Below are 24,502 nucleotides of genomic sequence, written 5' to 3'. Positions count from 1 at the left end.
GGTCATTGTATGCCAGTGAAAAAAGAATTGGGGCTGGGCGCAGTGGCTCACTTCTGTAATCCCAGCACTTTGGGAGGCTGAGGCGGGTGGATCACCTGAGGTCAGGAGTTCGAGACCAGCCTGACCAGTATGGTGAAACCTCGTCTCTACTAAAAATAAAAAAAAATTAGCCAGGTGTGGTGGCATGTGCCTGTAATCCCAACTACTCAGGAGGCTGAAGCAGGAGAATTGCTTGAACCTGGGAGGCGGAGGTAGCAGTGAGCCGAGATTGGAGTGCACTGCGCTCCAGCCTGGGTAACAGAGTGAGCCTCTGTCTCAAAAAAAAAAAAAGAGAAAAAAAGAAATAAATAATTCTTAATAACATAGGGGAGTAAGACTAGTAAAATCGTTTAGGATGCTTTTGCAGCAGTCCAGGCGGGAAATAAAAGTGTGTGAATAAAAATTAGGTTAGTTGGATCAGGGGAAGACTTGAGAGACGGAGAATTTAAAAACTAGTAGGATGTGGCAATTGGGTATGAGAGATGGTAGAAGGTGAAGAGTAAAGTATGAATCCCAGATTTTTAATCCAGTGGCTGATTAAATTGGGATATCCTTAACTGTGTTTGAGAATATGGGCAGTGAATGGGGTTGGATGAATAAATTGATGAGTAGGGTTAGGGTTTTGGACATATTGAACCTGATGGGCTTTACATGGTTGTGTATGAAAGCCTGACTATAGGAGAGGTCACAGCTGGACTTGAGAATCACAAGCTTATATAGAGGTGCCTTTTGACTCCCACACCTTCACACATTATTGATTGACTATCCAAATTGCTTTCATAAGCTGAAGTTTGGATTTTGGACAACACCAAGCGAAGATTTTGGGAGTATCATGGGGCTTTGGGGGGCCTGCTGCTGCCACTTACTTACTACCCATGGTAGAACTGGGCCTCCTTTGTTAAACAGATCTCATTATAGGCCAGAAAGATGAAGGCGATGAGGACAGAAAATTTTCACGTGGGTTTGGCAGTGTTGAGGTTGTTGATGAGCAGTGCAGGAGCTAGTGGAGTGGCAGGAGAAACCAGGCACATTGCGTTTTGAAGTGACTAAGAGGCGAGGAAGTAGAGATGTTTCTGTATGAAGAGGAAAGATGAACAGTGCATAGCTAGAAGGGAGATGCTGCATCAAAAGTTTTAAACAAATGAAGAGATATGTTTAGAGACAGAGGAAAGCACATAGGGGTTAAATTTGTAGAAGAGAGGGTTGTATGGAGGAGATAAAGATCATATATGGATTTTTTTAACTTTTAGGTTCGGGGGTACATGTGAAGGTTGTGTAGGTAAACTTGTGTCATGGGGGTTTGTTGTACAGATTATTTCATCATCCAAGTGTTATGCCTAGTAGCCAGTAGTTTTTCCTGCTCCTCTCCCTCCTCCTGCCTTCCACCCCCCAAGTAGACCCCAGTGTCTGTCACTCCCTTCTTTGTGTTCATGAGTTCTTAGGTGGATTTTTAGTGAAGAATATTACACAAATATCTTTTAGCTTTTCTGAGTATCTGTAGGTGAAGAGGGACTTGGAATTGAATTTGTCCATTATTGAATCATAGTACAGCCATTATCCTAATTCAGGCAACTGTCTTTTAGTTTGAGTTACTGCCAGTTTGCCTCAGTTTCTTTTTATAGCACCTGAAGGAAATCTCTGATTGTGTTATTGTGTTATTTTTGTATTTTTTATTTTTTGGAGATAGAGTCTCACTCTCACCCAGGATAGAGTGCAGTGTTGTGATCATGGCTCACTGCAGCCTCTACCTCCTGAGGCTCAAGTGATCTTCCCATCTCAGCCTTCCAAATAGCTGGGACTACAGGCATGCACCACCATGCTCTGCTAATTTTTAGATTTTTGGAGAGACAGGATCTCACTGTGTTGCCTAGACTGGTCTCAAACTCCTGGTCTCAAGTGATCTTCCCACCTTGGCCTCCCAAAGTGCTGGGATTACAGGTGTGAAGCACCATGCCCGGCCTTTGTGTTACTCTTTTTTTTTTTTGAGATGAAGTCTCGCCCTGTTGCCCAGGCTGGAGTGCAGTGGCACAATCTCAGGTCACTGCAACCTCTGCCTCCTGGATTCAAGCAATTCTTGTGCCTCAACCTCCCGAGTAGCTGAGACTATAGGCGTGTACCACCACACCTGGCTCATTTTGTATTTTTAGTAGAGACGGGATTTCACCATGTTAACCAGGCTGGTCTTGAACTCCTGACCTCAAGTAATCCACCCTGCCTTGACCTCCCAAAGTGCTGGTATTACAAGCATGAGCCACTGCACCCAGCCTGTGTTACTCTTAATAGATCTGGTGACTATAAGAAATGTTTAGTCTTGGACATTGGAAAACCATTGGTGATACATTGGAAGGGACAGGGTAGTGAATACATTTGAAATTTTATTGTGAGCAGCAATTGAAGAAATTAGGAATGTTAGGTCATGGGAAGGAGTCTTTGAGGAGTAATGGTGATTATTTGCCAATACCAGAATGATTTTCATTTGAAAGAGTGCTTAGATGTGTACTCCACTGGTAGAAACTGTTGGGAAACATTGGTTTGGTGTTAAGGAAGATATTTTAAAACAATTTCTAATAAAATATATGTATATTTTAAACTGTGGCTATTTTAAATAGAATTTTGAGACCTAATTGTTGTAAAGATTGTGGGTTTTTTTTTTTTTTTTTGAGACAGGGTCTTGCATGGTCACCTAGGCCTGGAGTACAGTGGCTGTTCACTACAGCCTTGACCTCCCAGGCTCAAGCAGTCCTCCCACCTCAGCCTCCTGAGTAGCTGGGACCACAGGCATGAGCCACCAAACCTGGCTAGTTTTTGTATTTTTTGTCAAGGTGGGGTTTCATCATGTTGCCCAAGCTGGTCTTGAACTCTTGTACTAAAGTGATCCACCCTCCTTAGCTTCCCAAGTGTTGGGATTACAGGTATGAGCTAGCCTGCAAACAGTCAATTGTGGTCTTTTTAGTAATAAAAACCTCAGTTTGAATCTTTGTTCTGCTGCCTCTGACTGTGGACAAGTTGTTTAACCCTTCAGCTTTATTTTTATCTGTTATGTTTGGGTTGTTGTGAAGGTTAAATTAGATTAAATGAGCTGGTTCATATGTAAAATTTTCAGCTTCAGTATTCAGTGGATGTTAATTCCACTTCTTTAGTAAAGAGCCCAACTTTACAGGAATCTAATAGAAAGCAGTTTCTTGGAAGGTACTGGAGTAGTGCCTTTCTTCTTGAAAGGAGTGATTGGACCGCTCCTTTGTGGGTATGTTGTTTTCTTACCTGGTTGTTTAACCTGTTTTATGGGGGTTGAACTAAATGACCTCCAAGCCCACGAACATTTGGAAAGGAAACAAAGAGTAGCAATGAGCACTCCCAGAACCCAGGTTGTGGTATTTCTATAAATGACAGCGAATCCGGGCCCCCTGGAAATGATAGATTTCAGGTCTGAGGCAAGAAAAATACAAGATGATCCTGGAACATTCTGACGTACCAGATAGAAAAGAAGCTGTTAAAGACTGCTAGGGTCATGTCAAAAGGACCCAGGAGCCAACCTGAAGAGTCTCCCATTCTTCAAAGATGAGACAATTGAAACACTGTTAATAATTGCTGTGAACTGAAATATGTTAATAAAATAATGTGTTACTGTTGGACACTGTTGGACTGTTGTGCAAGTGAACCTAGTCATTATTTTGAAAACAAATAAGACTTAAGGCTTTTTCCCTCCTTTCTTGTATTAAGCAGTATCATTGGTAAGTATCATTTGGTAACTATACCAAGTAGTATAAGAGGAAAATTTCTTTTTGCAGAAGTATTCCAGCTAATATATAAGGGAGGAATGAAAAAATATAATCACTTACAACCTTAGTGAACTTAGGGAACCAAGCATTGATCAGCAGTTACTGCAAGTATCACAAACACATCATCACAATGTGTGCCTCTTGATGGAATAATATACCACTACATACGAAGTATTGCCAAAAAAGAACCCAAGTTAATGAAAATCTGAAACCTCTATTCCCAGTCACCGATTTACATGAAATGCAAAAGAGAGAAAAACATTTAATTATATCATGGATAAAATCAGCAAAACCCAGACTTTAAAAAAATGTTTGGGGTCAGGCATGGTGGCTCGTGCCTATATTCTCAGCACTTTGGGAGGCCAAGGTGGGAGGATTGCTTGAGGCCCAGAGTTTGAGACCAGGTTGGACAATATAGTGAGATCCTGTCTCTACAGAAAATGCACAAATTAGCTGGGCATAGTGGTATGCGCCTGTAGTCCTGGTTGCTCAGGAGGCTAAGGTGGGGGAATCCCTTGAGCTCAGGAGGTCAAGGTTGCAGTGAGTTATGATCGTAGCATTGCACTCAAGTCTGGGTGACAGAGTGAGACGCTGTGGGGAAAAACAAATTCTTTGAGAAATAGCATTCTTAAATATTTGTGTATGGAGTGCTAAGCCAAAACTTTTCTTCAAAATAATATCAAAGGAAGCTTAGATAAGATGGTGGAAAGAGCAGGATTCGCCATGGATTGTTGGTTTTGGGACTGAGTGATTGGTACTACGGGAGCTTGTCATCTGCTTCTTGGTGCATTTATGAAATACAAAAATTTTCCATAATCAGTAAAAAAAAAAAATCCCACCCCAACAGTCTCACTTTACTAATGCATATTTTTTCTTTAAATATTACTTTCTTCTTGTAAACACATTTTACTGTTTACTATGCATACGCTATTTTTAATGTGCACATATTTACTGTGCTTTACTTGGCCTTCATATTAATATTTAATGTGTCATAGTTTAGTAGGTTGTTCCCTTTTTTGTTTTGTGAGTAAAGCTTAGCAATTTGGGGCACATATTTCAATGCTTCTATTGAATTTTCCCTCAATCTAAACTAGAATTAACATAGCTTGGTCCTTTTGACCCTTGATATCAGCTACTCCTGATGTTAGTTTTTCCACTTGCTGTCTGACACAGTGCTACAGTAGAATCTTAGTTGCCATTTTTTGTTGAAGTTTTCTTCCCTTTTTCCCCATAAAAATATATTATTTTAAAATTAAAATAGTGCGTTTTCCCCAAGTTCTGTTCTTTAGAGGCAACTTTTGTTATCAGTTTGGAGTATATTTTTTGTCTTCTTAGCAGTAAATGTAGTTTTCACTTTCTCTTTGTACTTTACTGCATTTTCAGATTCTCTACACTGACCATTAATTGCTTTTATTAAAAACATTGTGAAATATTTCGGGCATATAAAAATATAAATTGTGATAAACACCCGTGTATTCATTGGCAAGCTGCAAAAATTAAACATTGCAGTACAATTAAGTCTGCCTTTATAGTCTTATCTTTTGCAGATATAACCTTATTCTCAATGTTGTATTTGTCAATTTCATGTTTGTTTCTATGCTTTTGCTGCAGTTTGTCTTGAAACAGTATAAACCTACTTGCAGGTTTATGCATTTTATATAAAAATTATTACTATAGGCTGTGTTTTGATTTTTCTTTTGTATAGCATACTTTATTAAATATTTTAGCCATTATCAAATTGCCAAATAGGTAATTAAATAATTAACTATTATCAAATCATTCTTTGAAATGATTGTTTCAGTTTACAATACCATAAACACAACTTGAAAGTTTCCATTGTTTTACCTCCTTACCAGCATCTGGTATTATCAGACTTATTAAGTTTTATGAATCTAGTGAGTGTAAGGTAGTATCTCACTTTTGTTTTAATCATATGCGCCTTTTAAAATTTGGGAAAATGTGTCCCTTTTTCATTCTCTGAGCTTCTGGGGGACATAGCCATGATGCCTTTTAAGTTAAGGAATTGCCACATGGTTGTCTAGTTATCTCTCAATAAACTGCCCTCTTAGTGTGCCATGACACACTAAGATTGTTTTAAAGCTAGTCTGATACTTTGAGATAGTAGGATTTCTCTTTGCTCTTCTAAAGAACTAAAATGAATTTTTTTGACAGTGTATAGTATAAAAAGTCTGTAGCACCAGAACATTTGACATATTCTCTGTCTTTTCTATTCTAGGCTCCGCGCTCTGTCCAGTGGTGGGAGTATTACATCCCCTCCTCTTTCTCCAGCATTGCCGAAGTATAAATTAGCAGATTATCGTTATGGCAGAGAAGAGATGTTAGCACTTTTCCTTAAAGACAACAAGGTAAGGAAGTAGGAAAAGAGTTCAAAATTATGAATGAGACTTTGGGATATATACCATGATGTATTGATACATGAAAACTGATTTATTTTACTAATGTATTGACCCATGCCTTTTCTTTCCACCTTACTGTTTCCCTGCTTTGAAGCCTGCAATGGTTAACAGAGGATGTTCTGAGTGTCATCACACACTACATTTTAGGCCGCTTCATGGAAACAGGAGAGTAGTCAGCACTTACTGCCTTCTCTAGCTAACTTCCTCTTAACCCCCCTTTCAAGTCTATTTGTATACTAGTTCAGTGGCTAAGAAATGAAGAATTTTTCCTTTCTCTTTATTGTAATTCTTATCCTACCTTCCAGTTAAGAGGAGGAGCACCTTCGACTATGTAAAATTTTTGGTGGAGAGAAAACCTTAAAATGTAACACTACGTTTGTGTCACTTAGATCAAAACTGAAACAGTATAGAGTATACTTTTATTATGACTTTCATCTTACTCACTGAGTGACTAGTAAGAAATAGTATTTTGTATTTTTTCCCAGTATACTTTTTTTTTGAGACAGAGTCTTGCTCAGTCGCCCAGGCTGGAGTGCAGTGGTGTGATATCGTCTCACTGCAACTTCTGCAACCCAGGTTCAGGTGATTCTTGTGCCTCAGCCTGCTGAGTAGCTGGGATTATAAACATGCGTTTTGGCTAATTTCTTTTGTATTTTTAGTAGAGATGGGGTTTCACCATGTTGGCCAGGCTGGTCTCCAACTTCTGCCCTCAAGTGATCTGCCTGCTTTGGCCTCCAAAAGTGCTGGGATTACAGGCTTGAGCCACAATGCCCCCCCTCCAGTATACTTTGTTTTTCAATGATCTAGAATTTCACATTTTAATGATGGTTGCTAAGGACACATACAATTGCTTATAAAACTCTCCTTATCATCTTCTGCTTTGCATTAAATGTAGAGACTTTTATTCCTCTTCTACTTTGTGCTCTGGAATAGCAGAGTTAGTGCTAAATTCAAAAGTGGCAATCGCTTGAGAAAGCTGGGGAGTATTGACTGGGGTTTTTAATATTGACTTTCTCAAAATGTGTAAGGACTGTAGAAGTCAATTATGGCTGAATAAGCTTTAATCTGTATTTATAATAACAATAAACAGAAGAGTATTTTTTCTTGGATTTATCTTCTTGTATTTCTTCTTATTGCAGGAATAGCATTAATCTCATAATCATGTGTTTGGTCCTACAGATACCTTCAGACCTTCTGGACAAAGAATTTCTGCCTATCCTCCAGGAGGAACCCCTTCCACCACTGGCTCTGGTACCCTTTACAGAAGAAGAACAGGTTTGTAATTAGCTCTGAGCCCCAGCAAACCCTTATTCTTTTCCTGCTAAGGCATGAAAATAGGAAGTTACTATTTATGCCCTAAGGATTATCCTGCATCCTCATAGGCCTGCTTTCTTCTATTGGTATGTTGATGCTTATTAGTTGACTAGATTTTGCTGTAGTATCTGTAGCTGTTGAGTATTATTTGGAAATGTTTGTAGATCCTTAAGGACATTGGGAACCATCGTTTAAAACTTAAGTAGCACTTTGGGAGGCCGAGGTGGTCAGATCACAAGGTCAGGAGATCGAGACCATCCTGGCTAACACAGTGAAACCCCGTCTCTATTAAAAAATACAAAAAATTAGCCGGGCGTGGTGGCGGGCGCCTGTAGTCTCAGCTACTCAGGAGGCTGAGGCAGGAGAATGGCGTGAACCTGGGTGGTGGAGCTTGCAGTGAGCCGAGATCGTGTCACTGCACTCCAGCCTGGGCGACAGAGCGAGACTCCGTCTCAAAAAAAAACAACTTAAGTAGAGGAAGAGTGATTTGCGGGGAGGGGAGGAAATCATCTTTGCAAATAAACAGATGTTCAGAAGTAATTGCCAACCTGAATTCTTAACCAGTGCATTTTACCACTAAGGGAAAAATGTAGATCTTCAGTTCAAAATGCATTCAAAACTCTTCTATCACCACTTTGTGTGTGTGTGTGTGTGTGTGTGTGTGTGTGTGTGTGAGAGAGAGAGAGTGATGTGAGAAAGTAAAACTTGTGGGCTGGAAAGTAGTGAATTTAGTGTTGTTCCTGTTTATAGTATACCTTGTTCTGTGCAAAGAAAATAAAAGAGTTTCTGATTTCAAGGAACTTAGGAGGAGTGTAGAAAAATGGAAAAATAAGCCTTGTTAGAAAGCTTGAATGTTACTTTATGGGCATCCATATGGGAAGAAGAGAGTCCAGGGAGCCAAGAATATCTCTGTTTGACTCTTAGGAAAAGGTAAAGCAAGAAGTAATAAAAATCTTTTCAAATACTCTATGAAATATTAAAATCCTGGGCATTTGAAAGAGAATTTTTCAAGAGGGTTTTAAACTGTGAAATGTTTTGAACTACAAAAATGTTGGGGCCGGACACATGGCTCACACCTGTAATCCCAGCACTTTGGGAGGCCAAGGTGGGCAGATCACCTGAGGTCAGGAGTTCGAGACCAGCCTGGCCAATGTGGTGAAACCCCGTCTCTACTAAAAACAAAAAAATTAGCCAAGCATGGTGACACACGGACGTAATCCCAGCTACTTGGGAGGCTGAGGCAGGAGAATCACTTGAACTCAGGAGACAGAGGTTGCAGTGAGCCAAGATTGCGTCACTGCACTCCAGCCTGGGCAACAGAGCGAGACTCCATTAAAAAAAAAAAAAAAGAAACAAAATGTTGGCATATGTCCTTTACACTTGGTACAAAAATGCAAAAGTGTGATACACAGGAAGATGCGCCTCGGGCATCTTCCTGGCAGAGGGGTAAAACTGAGCCTTAGGAATTAGGGTAAAAAAGAATCCTGCAATTCAACTAATATTTTAATCCTTTCCATGCCAGCTGCCTCCTTTCCCAAAGGCAGCGAGTGTTGGCAATTTCTTATGTATTTTTCTGATTAAATATGGAAATATATTTTCCTCCTTTTAATACAAGTGCAGTTCTGTACTTCCAACGTCAAGTATTTTTATTCAAAGACTTCCCTGCAGTTTTGGAAAAATTTGTTTCCATTGTTTTTGTTTGCATTTCTTTGCCTGTAGCAGTAAACAGTTGTTTTTCAGATGTTTATTCATCATTTATATTTCTTTTAATATTTTTCTTACCTTTGCCAATTTTTCTTTTGGGATATTCATCTTTTTCTTGTTGGTTTATGCTATTTATATGAGCTCTGTGTGTGTGTGTGTGTGTGTGTTTTGTTTACTTATTTAGATTTTATTTTTCGAGATAGGGTCTTACTCTGTCATCCAGGCTGGAGTATAGTGAGGGTCTCAGTCTGTCACCCAGGCTGGAGTACAGTGGCATGATCATAGCTCACTGCAACCTTGAACTTCTGGGCTCAAGGGATTCTCCTGCCTCAGCCTCCTGCATAGCAGGGAGTACAGGTGCATGCCACCACATTTGGCTAATTTCGTCTTTTGTAGAGACAGATCTCGCTCTGTTACCTAGGCTGGTGTTGAACTCCTGGCCTCAAGTGATTCTCCTGCCTCAACCTCTCAAAGTGCTGGGCTTACAGGCATGAGCCACCATGCCTGGTCTGGCTCCTCATATTTTAAGGTCATTGACCATAGCTGTGCCCAGTAAGTTTTCTCAATGTCAAAATTGCATTTATGATTTTATTTATTTCTTTTTCTTTTTGAGACTGAGTCTTGCTCAGTTACTCAGGCTATAGTGCAGTATCACAGTCTTGGCTCACTACAACATCTCCCTCCTGGGTTCAAGGGATTCTTGTGCTTCGGTGTCCTGAGTAGCTGGGATTACAGGCATATACCAACACGCCTGGCTAATTTTTGTATTTTTAGTAGAGACAGGGTTTCACCATGTTGGTCAGGCTGGTCTCAAACTTCCTGAGCTCAAGTGAATCCTCCTGCCTTGGCCTCCCAAAGTCTTGGGATTACAGGCGTGAGCCACCATGCCTGGCCACATTATGATTTTAAATAAAAAAGCTAATTTTATGAGCTTCTTATATCAGTTTTATTCTCTCGTGATTATTCTTTTAATTTTTAGCTATTTATATTTTATTTTTTAAAATTCCCTTTTATGTTTCTTTAAATGATTTCCTAGATTTCTTAGAGACTAAATGTGTCAGAAGAGGGAGAAGGACATGCTGCTACTAGTTACCAAAATGAGGACTTACAGAATGAATAATTGAATTACCCAGAAACATCTTGTAACATTTTAAAGAAATTAGTGTGTAGTAAGTACAGAAATCACTTGGAAAATCAAAAATTATTTTGTAGATGTTGCTTGGGATCTGTTGGTTAACTGCAGTTGACCAGTAATAGTTGGTTAACAATTTAGAGAAGAATAAAATTCGGTATGCACTACACCTATACACTAAAATTAGTTCTAGAATGACTAAAGGAGTGTGTTTAATTTTGTTGTTATGATGGAAATATTTATCTTAAGGTCTGTATTCTGTGATCACAGCATCTTGATGCAAGGATTGGGAAGTTTTCACTGTAGCCACAGAAGATCATCAGGTCCGTTTTGAAGGCATTTAAAAAATGCATCATTTGGGATTTCCTGATGCATATTTGGTAGCCTTTATCATTTACCAAATATGTTGGAGTAGGACAGTGCTTAAAGATGGCAAAAAAATCATCAAAAATTTGATGTTTGTCCTTCGAATGATCAGGTATCCATTCAGAGATTAGTATTGACTAGATCTTCCTAGACTAGAGTTTTGTATACTTTTTCTTTTGGTACTCCTAGGGAGGTAAATACTTTAATAACTTAAAGCAGGCTTCTTGCTGCATGTCTTTTTCCTGAAGTTAACTGAATATACTGACATACTCATTATACTGACATACTTATTCTCCTTCTCCCTCCATGTGTCTGTGTATCAAATATACTGAAGAAAAAAATGCATTACACCTGCAATTTAGGTAACTGTTACAAGACTGGTGTATTTTATTTATTTGACATCAAAGAAATTATTTATGTATTCTTGAATAGATAATACTCGTATATATACCTAACAAAATTCAGAAAGCACAAAATGAAAAGCAAGTCTGTGACTCACCTAAACTCTGCCACCTATTACTCTTCCTCCAAAATAACCACTATTTCCATTTTCTTGTATTCCCTTCCAGGGGTGCTTACGGTGTCTACAACTATCTGTATATTCCCTTCCTTAAACACTGCTACACAGACACACACACACAAATGGTAGCATGCTATTCACACAGTTCTATACTTGACAGCTTCTATTTATTTATTTATTTATTTTTTGAGACAGAGTGTCACTCTTGTTGCCCAGGCTAGAGTGCAGTGGTGTGATCTCAGCTCACTGCAACCTCCGCTTCTTGGGTTCACGTAATTCTTCTGCCTCAGCCTCCCGAGTAGCTGGGATTACAGGCACCCGCCAACCACACCTGGCTAATTTTTGTATTTTTAGTGGAGATAGAGTTTCGCCATGTTGACCAGGATGGCCCTGAACTCCTGACCTCAAGTGATCCACCTGCCTTGGCCTCCCAAGGTGATGGGATTACAGGCATGTGCCACCATCCTTGGCTATTTTTTGTAATTTTAGTGGAGATGGGGTTTTGCCATGTTGGCTGTGCTGGTCTTGAACTCCTGGCCTCAAGTGCTCAACCTGCCTTGACCTCCCAAAGTGCTGGGATTACAGGTGTGAGCCACCGTGCCTGGCACTTTACACAGTTTTAAGCTAAGCGTCTAAGAGGTCATGACATACTTACTTAGCTTTTAGTATGTATTAGACACTGTTCTAAGCACTTAACATTTAATGTGTTGAGTGCTTGCAGTGACCCTGTGAGGTAGATAAAAATATCCCTAACTACATTATATAGATGAGGAAAATGAGGCACAGAGAAGTTGAGTGAGTTTAGGGGCCAGAATTCAGTCCAGGGAGTTTGGCCTCTCCGTGTTCCTAATTACAAGTATGCTCCATATCCCTGTATATTAGGTTGACCACAGGATGTTGCAGTTTTTGTTATCATACAGTTCTGCCTAAGAAATAGAGTTGTGGCCGGGCACAGTGGCTCACGCCTGTAATCCCAGTACTTTGGGAGGCCGAGGTGGGCAGATCACAAAGTCAGGAGATCGAGACCATCCTGGCCAACACGGTGAAACCCCATTTATACTAAAAATAGAAAAAATTAGCCGGGCATGGTGGCATGCACCTGTGGTCCCAGCTACTCGGGAGGCTGAGCCAGGAGAATCGCTTGAACCTGGGAGACGGAGGTTGCAGTGAGCTGAGATTGCGCCACTGCACTCTAGCCTGGATGACAGAGCGAGACTCCATCTCCCAAAAAAAAAAAAAAGAAAGAGTGATTTCTTTTTTTTTTTTTTAAATCAGCAGTACAGAATTTTACATGTGGAGGACCATGTTTTTTTTTTTTTTTTTTTTTTTTTTTTTTTGAGACGGAGTCTCGCTCTGTCACCCAGGCTGGAGTGCTGTGGCCGGATCTCAGCTCACTGCAAGCTACGCCTCCCGGGTTCACGCCATTCTCCTGCCTCAGCCTCCCGGGTAGCTGGGACTACAGGCGCTGCCACCTCGCCCGGCTAGTTTTTTTTTTTGTAGTTTTTAGTAGAGACGGGGTTTCACCGTGTTAGCCAGGATGGTCCCGATCTCCTGACCTCGTGATCCGCCTGTCTCGGCCTCCCAAAGTACTGGGATTACAGGCTTGAGCCACCGCGCCCAGCCTAGGACCATGATTTTTAAATTAGGATTGGCTAATACGTAGATGGCTTCCATATTTTACCTTTATAAACAGTTCTGTAGTTAATGATCTTTCTATTTATGTTAGTTTTTACTTGGGTAAGAAGTAGAATTGTTGTGTCAAAGGGGATAGGCATTTAAATAATTTTTAGAAATTGCCTTCTAGAGAGATTATACTAGTTTATACTTTCATCAGCAATGTATGAGAGTTTGTGAAAATATATGAGTTGTTCCCACGTGTACAGATGGGTGCATTTGAGTTTTATATATGTGATAATTTGGTTAATAGTTGCTCAACTGCATGGGATCCTAGCATACATAATGCAGTTAGCTCTGACCACCATTATTTCAATATTACAGTATATTAATCTGGATTTTGGGACCTCATACTGTTGTTTAATTATAGTAATACCCAGAGACATTATTCAGTACCCCACTGCTTACTCTGTGCTAAAAGGTAAGTTAATATGTATGTTTCAATCAGCTTTCTTTTTTATTAAGCACATTTTATTATAGTTTGAAATAGAAATATAATTTTTGAGTTTGGTGTCTTATTTTTAGTTGTCATTATATCTTAAGTCTTTAGTTTTGAAGTTACTTGATTATATAATTATATACCTATAAACTGAAAAAAAAATCTTATTTACACTGATAAAGTTCCTAAAACTTACTGAACAAATTGTTGTGAATAAAATTCTGAAAAAAGCAGCTAAGAGAAAATGACCTATTTATTACAACAAATTAAATAATGAAAGTAGAAGTTTTTTTTTTTTTAACAATTAGATGTTGACTTCTTCAAAAGAAGGTGGTATAGACATTATATTTCAGTTGATTTTGAATCAAAATAGAAAGTCAGTGGAAACCAGTTTGGACTAAAATATTAGTTGAATTGCAAGATTCTTTTTTACCTTACTTCTTTCTTTTTTTTTTTTTTTTTCTTTTTTTGGGACAGAGTCTTACTCTGTCGCCCAGCTAGAGTGCAGTGGCGTGATCTTGGCTCACTGCAACCTCTGCCTCCCGGGTTCAAGCAATTCTCCTGCCTCAGCCTCCCAAGTAGCTGGAATTACAGGCGCCCGCCACCGTGCGCGGCTAATTTTTGTATTTTCAGTAGAGACAGGGTTTCACCATCTTGGCCAGGCTAGTTTCGAACTCCTGACCTCGTGATCCACCCGACTTAGCCTGCCAAAGTGCTGGGATTACAGGCATGAGCCACCATGCTTGGCCTTTTACCTCAACTCTTAAGCCTAAGGTTTTCTTTCTGCCAGGAGAACCCTTGGCTACAGACATATCAAAGGTGTACTCACTATCTCTTTGTACTTGACCCTGTCCCAGATTGGCTGCAGTGCAAACGCAGGTTGATAACTGAGTGATTGGGTTTTACTTTAATTTACTAAGTATTCCCTTCATCTTCCCATTAATGTGTTATTTAGATGGTTGGTTTTATTTAGATCCTTGGCTCTTTCCCATTCACTGCTGATTCCTGTCATTATATTGAATACTACTTGGAGTTGCTAATTCACATTGATGTGCAGAATGTGCTACCCTCGCATCAGACCTTTTGGTAACTCCCTTTCATTTTCACCTTTCACCAGTTAAAGGCTTACAGGACCCTTTCAAACCAGATCTCTTTTGTAAAATTTTCTGTATTTATTCTGTTGTGTATTTTCCCTATGTACTTCTGCATACATAGAGCATTTAGTTGGTTTGCTTGTTTCCTCACCAAACCTAGCATAATGTAAGACATTGGTTGTCAGTTTTGTTGATCCGAAATGTTAATTTGCAATTATCAGGTAAAGTCAAGTTTTGGATCATCTCGTATGTTGTGCAGTTACGGTTTTCCATTGCTAGTAGTAATTAGATGCCATTTTATAGATGCAGTGGGAATGTGGGGAGAAGCAACATGTAGTTTTATCTGTTTCATCCATTTTTTTCTTTCTTTTTTTCCTTTCTCTCTCTCTCTCTTTTTTTTTTCTTTTTGGCAGAGAAACTTTTCCATGTCTGTAAATAGTGCTGCTGTCCTGCGATTGACAGGACGAGGAGGAGGAGGAACAGTGGTGGGGGCTCCTAGAGGTCGAAGTTCTTCAAGAGGGCGAGGTGAGCTTTCATGTGAAAAAAGTAATAATGGAGGAAGAGGATAGAGAACTTACTTTTAAAATATTTTAATGCCTGATTTAATGAAAACTGTTCTTTGACATTAACTGCATACTAAATGGTCTGAACATTTATATTCAGAACCATTTTTTTAAGGTATCTCCTCTATAATCCCTGATTTGCAACAGAGGAGTATAATTCTAGCTGTACAGATTTGAACATGAGGGAGTCTAGACAGTCCTAATTCACTCTGAGAAATCCATGTTTCTCATCCATGTTCCATGTTCCTCATCCCCAGGGAGCCTTATACTTTGGGAGCCAATGCTTCCTGAAGTGTCTTAACTATGGAAGCAGCACTGAAGTACCTGCAGTCCTCTGTGACAGTTTCTGTGTGAGGGGCGTGTGCCAAGAGCTTCTCCATCCAGAGAGAAACTTTAACAAAAACTGCCTCGTCAGGACTAGGTCCTTTAGGGGTAGAACAAAAGATAATTCTGCCACATTCATTTATTTAACCTATAGTTTTACAGATTTATGTCTTGGAAAAATAGTTCTTATTTTGATATCACTCGTTTCTTTGATATCTGCCCCCTATTTTGGGTTTGCTGATATTCTTCTGTATGAGGACATTCTTAATATTTGTAATATAAATATTTGCTTAATCATTTTGCCCTTACGTTGACTAAATCATAACAGTGGTCTAAATACACCTTGTAATTTTCCCTAAGAGATGCTTTAGAAATGGAAGAATTGGATTTCTGCAATGAGTGAGACCATTTTCTCTGCATATTGTACCACCAAGATTGGCATGATCATGAGTATAGAGTATTTAAATTCTTTATAAATAGAGTAATTTATCTATAGTCTTTCTAGAAAATGCATTCAATTGTGCATTCCTGGGAAGAGGTTTCTTTTAGTAGTCCACTCAGAATGTGGGAATCCAGTTGTGAAGTGTCTGATTCAAACTCTCCACTTGTTTTACTAGCAACTATTACCTAGTTGTGTTTTTTTCTGCTGGCTTTATCTGTCCATCTTTAGAGAGTGTTTTTTTTTTTTTTTTTACACCTGAGGAGAGGTTAGACTGATCTGTAAAACTTACAGGAAATACCTGTGCAACAAAATTTTGGGTGATGGGATCTAGGCATGTGTGTGCTTCAAAAGCTCCACAGGCAATTCAGATTCATATACCGAATTAGGTTCCATTGGTCCAGAATTTGAGATCCATGCATCTTGGTGGCATGGTGGTGGTTTCGAGTTGGGACTGACCACTTATGGCTCTGGCCTGCTACTTGGGCGTTTCCTGTGGTTTTCCGCTGTGGGTTGGTGGCAAGGAGAGGTTGTACTTGGGTAACTGTGCCTCCAGTGCTTTTCAGGGTGAGCCAGGGAGAGATCGTCTTGATGAAGAAGTGTGAATAACACCGACTTTGTGTGCTGCAAATACCAAACAATCTCTAAACAGCACCCTCCCCCCCAATTACTTAATCGAGAAACAAGTGAATGATTGAATTTCTCCTTGCTTTTTGGTTTATGATTGAATTTCTCCTTGCTTTTTGGTCTCTTTGAAATGAAGGGTTATCACATATGATAGAAGGCTTACATTCAGAATTTAATCAGGCTGTGTTAAAAAAGATAGATGTTGTGACATATGTAAGAAGTTGTGACTTTTTTTACATATTGATGTTGAAGAATGGCATGAAACTAGTCAAGTGACTGAACTGAGTTGGTGTGAAAAGTACTTTTAACAGTATCTCAACCACCTGTTGAGATCATTCTTTTTAATGATCTCAGTAGCTCATTTTCTAAAACAAGATTGTAATTATAATCTGTGGTATTGTGGTTTCCACTCATTACTTAATTTTAACTTGCTGGTTAAATAATGATTATTGTGGTTTTTCTTTGTATAGACAGAGCTAACATTAGATGATTATCTTGGCTGTTTGCAACTTTAGGAAACTTTGATGTGGAAATTGACTGATTTCCAGACTGCTAAATATCATGTACTAGTAAAATTTAAATAAACTAAATAGGTGGTAAGACAACATGAAACTGTCATTTTATTTGGTTAGGTTGTTTAAAAATAAAGTGGATTGACACAACTCTCAACCATTGTCTTCATCATTATTAAAAGGAAGTATGTTTTAATTCCCAAAAAGAATAGGGTGAACTCTCAGTAGAACAGTTCTTTATTGAGTTTTACGATAGGTTCATCATGTTATATTTACTTCCTTATTCATGTATGGGAACCACTCTGTAGAAGAATAAAATTTTTTCAAGTTGGAAAGCTTTAGAACCTGATCGTTGTAATATGTCCCACCATAAAGTTTTAGTATCATTAGCAGGGCCAGTGTCAGTGCTAGTCACAACTGAGAAGATATTTTATATGTGTTTTGCTTATTTTTCTGGTAAGCTGGAGGTTGTTTTTTATATTTATGTGTTTCTGGAATAAAACATCTTCAAGGTGGTACAAGTGTAATGGCCTTCCTGAGAAAATGGTTTTCTCTAAAAGGCAATGAGACTTTTGTCCCCATCCTTAAATCTTCCTGTAGAGGACAGGTGTTACATGACAATTTGTATTACATTATTTTAGGATCTTAAATACAGTGTATACATTTCCTGAAGGGGAGAAGTACTTAAACTGTGAGTTGACTTTAAGTGAAGTTGACACAAGTGGAAGGGTAACTTTAAGATTATTACAGTTCCACTGTGCTTCTCACTTCCATTTGACAAAAGAAGAAGTGGATACTTGCACTAGTCAAGAGGGTATCCATTGTTTCTAAGATTACCCACAAAATAATTTGGTGCATTATTTTGATATAATATAGCCATATAAAAGTAAAACTGTATTCTGAGTTAATTCTTAATAAATTACAAATAAGAAATAAAATTACTGCATGGATATTTGAAGTAATTAGCTCAATTGTATTTAGCTTTGGGATGCATTCATCAAGATCCATCATCATTTTTCTTTGGGTCATTGTGCACTGTGAGAAAAATTGAGCTAGGGATGATGGCTAAGATTTCACCTGGTTATAAATACATCCTTAGACCCCCCCACCCCCTTCCCCTCCTCTCATTTTCTCACCTGTGTATTGAATACAACTGTTTGTTGGGAAAACTGTACATAAAGTATAAAGCTAAAAAGCTGAAAGTACATATGGTCTTCTGCCTCCAGACCTAACAATTGGATATATAACCTTCCTGACCCTAATGGAGCAGCTATATCATTTATATAAATGGGGTAATTTTTATATGCATTGTTCTTCAGTATGTTCTTGTTATTGAACAGAATAACGTCAGTACTTAATCCACTGTGGCATCATTGTGTTCTACTGTATCGTTTTATCAGAATTTATATAGCTCATCCCTTATTGATTAGATTTCTAGTTTTTTTTTAATTACAGCGAAATCTTCATACATATATATTTGCATTTTTGTACAACTATTTCTATTAGGATAAATCCTAAATAGAATTGTTGAGTCAAATGTCAATAGATCTGACCAAATTGCCTTCAGTAAAGGCCAGTTTACGCTTGAACCACCCGAGAGAGCCTCTAAATCCCTGTACCCACACACACTACCAGCTTTGTTGGTTCAAGTTTAGTCCTGATATATTTCTTTTTAATCTCAAGATTTGGGTAAACTGTACCTTTGGTTACTGTGGAATATACCCTGTATGGCGTTCATGAGATTTGATGGTTTTAAAATTGATCTATTAAGTTATCCTTTTTCTGGGATTAGATAAATTATTTTAACTTTTATGCTTGACTTTTTAACTTTAGCCCCTGTCTTCTTAAACTCTCTAAACCAAGATTTCTTCCATTTTTATGAAAATAAAACAGTAAAAAATTTAATCTACGGTAGTGTTTTATTGAACTTCTTAGAATTTCACTTTTCAACTTTTTGTTAAAGAACTTAATGTTTATACTTTCTTGTTCAGGACTGGGTCTGTTACATTATATTACTTTAGTTTTTTAACTTGTTTCTTTCAGCCTCTTGTGGTCTACCTACTTCAATGCCATTGTTGGTGTCACAAGTCAAGATCATCAGGCCTCGTTCAATATTTAAATGTAGATGTCCTGCCTTGTATAGAGAGAACTTTGGATACTAATTTATAGTGGTGAATGTGTGCCACATGTTGACATCTATCATTTTTTTCTGTTTTCTTGTTTTCAGGTAGAGGCAGAGGTGAATGTGGTTTCTACCAAAGAAGTTTTGATGAAGTAGAGGGTGTTTTTGGTCGAGGGGGTGGCAGAGAAATGCATAGATCGCAGAGCTGGGAGGAAAGGTAACTAAGGGATCCACATATTGGCATAAAAATTTCTTGGCATATAAAAATTACCTTTTTTGTGCTTTCTGCGGGGAGAAATGTTTTTGTACAGTTAAAGGGTTTCATTTTAAAAAATGCTCTTAAGTATTGAATATCAAGTTGTACGTTAGAATTTTTCTTTTTTTTTTTTGAGACGGAGTCTCACTCTGTCGCCGGGGCTGGAGTGCAGTGGCCAGATCTCAGCTCACTGCAAGCTCCGCCTCTCGGGTTCCCGCCATTCTCCTGCCTCAGCCTCCCGAGTAGCTGGGACTACAGGCGCCCGCCACAGTAGAGACGGGGTTTCACCGTGTTAGCCAGGATGGTCTCGATCTCCTGACCTCGTGATCCGCCTGTCTCGGCCTCCCAAAGTGCTGGGATTACAGGCTTGAGCCACCGCGCCCGGCCTAGAAATTTTTAAATGATTCTCATTTAAAGGAAGAAGGATTCTAGATGGATAGGTTAATACATGAATGCCAGCATAGTTAATTTGATTTGGTATTTGATACCAAATACCAAATTGTCATGTTATTGTTTGTTGGTATTAGTAAAAGTATCTTCTCTCTGTATTGTTTGTGACTTTATATGAAGTCTATCAAGATGAGTGGGAGCAATTGCACAAAGATGCATGTACAAGAATGTTCACTGTGATGATATTTATAATATCAAATAATTGGAAATAAGCCAAACATATTGATATTGCCCTTATATAATTGTATATCCACAAAGTAGGATATTATATGAGCATTAGAGGTGTTTTTGAAAATATTTAATGATGTGGGAAAAGACATTCTAAGAGCAGTATATAAAACTGTATACTATGTATCTAATTAAAAAAACAATATTTTGGGTCAATAGAAACAGCTTTTGGTAGGTGAGGGGATGGATATTTTTCTTTTTATCTTTGTGCTTTTCTGTATTTTCCAAATATTAGGCAATAACTATGTATTTGTTTTGTAATTTGAAGAAGAAATGCTTTTAGAAAAGTGGGAAAGTGAGTGTCACAGATAGGAAATCTATATCACTGTGGGACTTTGTTTGAAATTTATTGTTTCTTTTCCAGGGGTGACAGACGTTTTGAAAAACCGGGACGAAAAGATGTAGGTAAGGTTCTTACCTACACACATAAGGATAAATTTATTAAAAATCAGTCTCAGTTACCTGCACCTCTCCAGTAGATGGGGCTGCAGCATTTCCTGCATTTAAACTTCCACGGTTATTTGAAGTCTCTGCTGCATGAAACCAGAGATGAATACAGCCATTAGGATTTACTTGACTGACTTGGTCTGTGTGTTCTTTGCAAGGCATGTATTCTTTATTAAGGCCAGTTTGTGAACTGAAGACTCAAGTTAGGAAACAATCTACTAACTCTTTTTCTAGTGTCGACAGCATCTCACAGATGAGAAGAAATGGGGCAAATGCTAAAATCTTTGCTTTTGTATCAGAGAACAAAGGGCAAAACTATGAATGTTCTTAATTTACTAATTTATTCATCTGGCCTTTTTGCTGTATAGTGTTTTTTTTTTTCTTGTTTTGTGATGAGAACAAAAAAATTAACTAAGATAAATTACAGTTAAGGTAGCCACTGAAGAGGAACATAATAAAGGAACAGGATTTCATTGTTTATGATGAATTAATCATAATTTATATTTAAATTTGTATTTAAATACGTAATTTATATTTAAAGAATTTATACTGTTAAGATGAGCTTCCTAACTGATTAAAGATACTACCTTACAAACTACCAGTAGGTATTAACATCTGAGAGAAAATAATGCCAATTTGTAGTACTATGAATTGGTACTATGAAAATTATCATTACAAGTTCCAAATCCTGCAAGTGCTAAAAAAGTTCTCCAGAGCGTGATTATAACTGATGATGGTAATCATTTCTTGTTTGTAGTTTTTTTGTTTTGTTTTGTTTTGCTTTTGGAGCAGAGTCTCAAAGGCTGGAGACTCTGTCACCCAGGTTGGAGTGCAATGGTATGGTCTCGGCTCACTGCAACCTCTGCCTCCTGGGTTCAAGTGGTTCTCCTGCCTCAGCCTCCCAAGTAGTTGGGACTACAGGTGCATGCCGCCACGCCTGGCTAATTTTTGTATTTTTAGTAGAGATGGGGTTTCACTCTGTTGGCCAGGCTGGTCTTGAACTCCTGACCTCACGATCCACCTGCCTCAGCCTCCCAAAATGCTGGGATTACAGGCATGAGCCACCGTGCCTGGGCAGTGGTAAATATTTCTTGTAAACATATGTTAAATATGTAAATACCATTCACAGACTGATTTGCAGATTGTTTTAAAAACTAAGTAATTGTAACAGCTTTGTATCACTGTTTCTGTTAAAAACTTAAAGATATCAGTAATTAAAATTTCTCATTTATGAATGTGGCATTGGGAATACATAGTTGTATTTACATTAATGAAAACCATTAAGGCCCAGTGTGGTAGCTCATGCCTGTAATCCCAGTGCTTTGGGAGGCCATGGCTGGACAGCCTGGGCTACATGGTGAAACCCTGTCTCTACAAAAAAGTACAAAAATTAGACATGCATGGTGGCGTGCGCCTGTAGTCCCAGCTGCTTGGGAGGCCATCATGGGATGAGAGGATAGCTTGAGTCCAAGAAGTTGAGGCTGCAATGAGCTGTGATCACACCATTGCACTCTGTAGCCCAGGTGGCAGAGTGAGATCCTGTCAAAAAAAAAAAAAGGTGTATAGCATGAAGAAAGTTGGAACAGACTAGGTGGATAGTTTATTGTTAGCTTTAACCATTTTGTAGACTATTGGGTTAACATAATCATGGGAGGCTTGTCAAGACCTCTGCTCCCATCCTTGTCTGATTCAGTACTTTTGCCATGAATATGTAGAGGGATGAGCAGTAGTTTAAAGAGTACAGGATTTGGAATCAGAAGATCATGGTTATTCTGAGTTCTCAGATCTCATTAGTCTTGTAATAAAATGAGTGATAATGCCTTACAGAATTTTTTTTTTTTTTTTTTTTTTTTGAGACAGAGTCTTGCTCTGTCGCCCGGGCTGGAGTGCAGTGGCCGGATCTCAGCTCACTGCAAGCTCCGCCTCCCGGGTTCATGCCATTCTCCTGCCTCAGCTTCCCGAGTAGCTGGGACTACAGGCGCCCGCCACCTCGCCCGGCTAGATTTTTGTATTTTTTAGTAGAGACGGGGTTTTACCGTGTTAGCCAGGATGATCTCAATTTCCTGACCTCGTGATCCGCCCGTCTCGGCCTCCCAAAGTGCTGGGATTACAGGCTTGAGCCACCGCGCCCAGCAAAATTTTTAGGATTATGTAGTTCTCCCACTTTATTTGTGGGAGATACATTTCAAGACCCCTGGTGGATGCCTGAAACCCCTGAAACCACAGATGGTACTGAATCCCATAAATACTGGTTTTCTATACATATATACCTATGATAAAGTTTAATTTATAAATTAGGCACAGTAAGAGATTAACAGCAATAACTAATAAAATAGAACAATTATAACAATATACTGTAATAAAAGTTATGTGAGGCCAGGCACAGTGGCTCACACCTGTAGTCCCAGAACTTTGGGAGGCTGAGGTGGGCGGATCACTTGAGATCAGGAGTTTGAGACCAGCTTGGCCAACATGGTGAAACCCTGACTCTACTAAAAATACAAAAAAAATTAGCCAGGCGTGGTGGTGAGCACCTGTAATCCCAGCTACTGAAGGGGCTGAGGCAGCGGAGTTGCTTGAACCCAGGAGGTGGAGGCTGCAGTGAGCTGAGATTGTGCCACTGCACTCCAGCATGGCTGACAAAGCAATACTCTTGTCTCCAAAAAAAAAAAAAAAAAAAAAGTTATGTGAATGTGGTCTCTATCTCTTTCTCAAAGTACTGTAATATTTTTGGATCACGATTGACCATAGTTAACTGAAACTGTAAAGCAAAACTGTGGATAAGGCGGGATTACTGTAAATAAGAGCATATGAACTCATTTATTCAACAAATACTGAATTCCCACTTATGTGCTAGGTGTAAAATATTTCTTTAGAGGATATTGTTGGTGTGCTGATCAGATTTTCTAATCATTCAATATTGTAAGGGATAGCTATGGAGTAGAACAGTTAGGACATGGGATGAGAATCAAGGTGAATCAAGAGACCAAATCTAATCAAATGGGGAGTTTTAACAGCAGAAATTAAAAGTCTTACATAAGGAAATTACAGAATTTAAGGAGTGGCTGCATGTAAAAGCAGCCTCCTGTGGAAAGGTTGCAACCCTCTCAGTGACTCTGGGCTTCATGTTCATCAGCGGTGTGCTGATGTCCTCTCAGCCATGGGCAGTATTTCCTAAAGTGTCCTCAGTGAGTCAGATGATAGGCCCATTGTCTTTTATGTTGTCAAGGCAAGCCTAAGCATTGTGTTCACTTCTGGGACCACACCTTGAAAGGGTCCACACATTGGAGTAGGAGGGCTGGGACATTTAAAGCCTTGTGATGGGAGCTGTGTGAAGGAAATGGAGCTGTTTAGATAGGAGACAACATTGTGGACAGGGCAGAGTGGGGAGGAGGTCTTATAGGGTCACTGTCTATCAATACTTGCTTGCTAATCATGATCATGTGAGTGAGGACTTAGACTTGATCTGTAAGAGTCTAAAGGGCAGAAAGAGGCTAACTGTTGGAAGGTTCAAGGAGGCAGGTACTGCACACAATCTTAAAAGATCTAGTAATTAGAGTTGTCTGAAAATGGCCTGGGTTGCCTTGGGAAAGTAGAGAGTTGCTAGAATAAGAATAGCCTGATTTTAACTGTTCACACATATTCACACTTTGGTGGTTTGGAATGCTCAAGTTTAGTCATCGTTATTTGTGGTTTTCATATTTTAACTACATTAATCCAATGAGGGTAACTTTCTTAGCCATCCTCTGTTAAAGGTAAACGTTCTTTTCTTTACATCCCATTGGTATATATTTGAAAAGGCAAGTTCCATAAAACTAAACTGACATAAAGTATCTCAGAATATTAAGGATACTAACTTCTAGTTAGTATCTACTGTTATGTATTGTAACTGGTAGTATACTAAAATATGGTAATTTCCACCTGCATATATATTCTAATATGTCATAGTGACTTTGAATGCTTTTTGAAAAGATGCTCACTTCAGGTTAACTGTGCTAAAAATTCTGAGCTTTTAGTTTTTGGAAGTAATCCACTTTTGTTGACGATAATGTAGAT

The 24,502-nt window shown here is 38.8% G+C and overlaps 1 protein-coding gene across 1 annotated transcript in view; it reads left to right on the top strand.

The window, feature by feature from the left end:
• GIGYF2 (GRB10 interacting GYF protein 2) overlaps positions 1-24,502 on the top strand; it is a 166,414-nt gene that overhangs the window by 46,879 nt on the left and 95,033 nt on the right. The window contains 5 exon segments of the mRNA XM_010354548.2: positions 6,055-6,184; positions 7,415-7,510; positions 14,892-15,003; positions 19,171-19,282; positions 20,364-20,404. Coding sequence (XP_010352850.2) covers positions 6,055-6,184; positions 7,415-7,510; positions 14,892-15,003; positions 19,171-19,282; positions 20,364-20,404 — 491 coding nt within the window.

The sequence above is a fragment of the Rhinopithecus roxellana genome, chromosome 14 (assembly GCF_007565055.1).
Source record: "Rhinopithecus roxellana isolate Shanxi Qingling chromosome 14, ASM756505v1, whole genome shotgun sequence".
Lineage (NCBI taxonomy): Eukaryota > Metazoa > Chordata > Mammalia > Primates > Cercopithecidae > Rhinopithecus > Rhinopithecus roxellana.
This window is presented reverse-complemented; position numbering and strand designations above follow the sequence as displayed.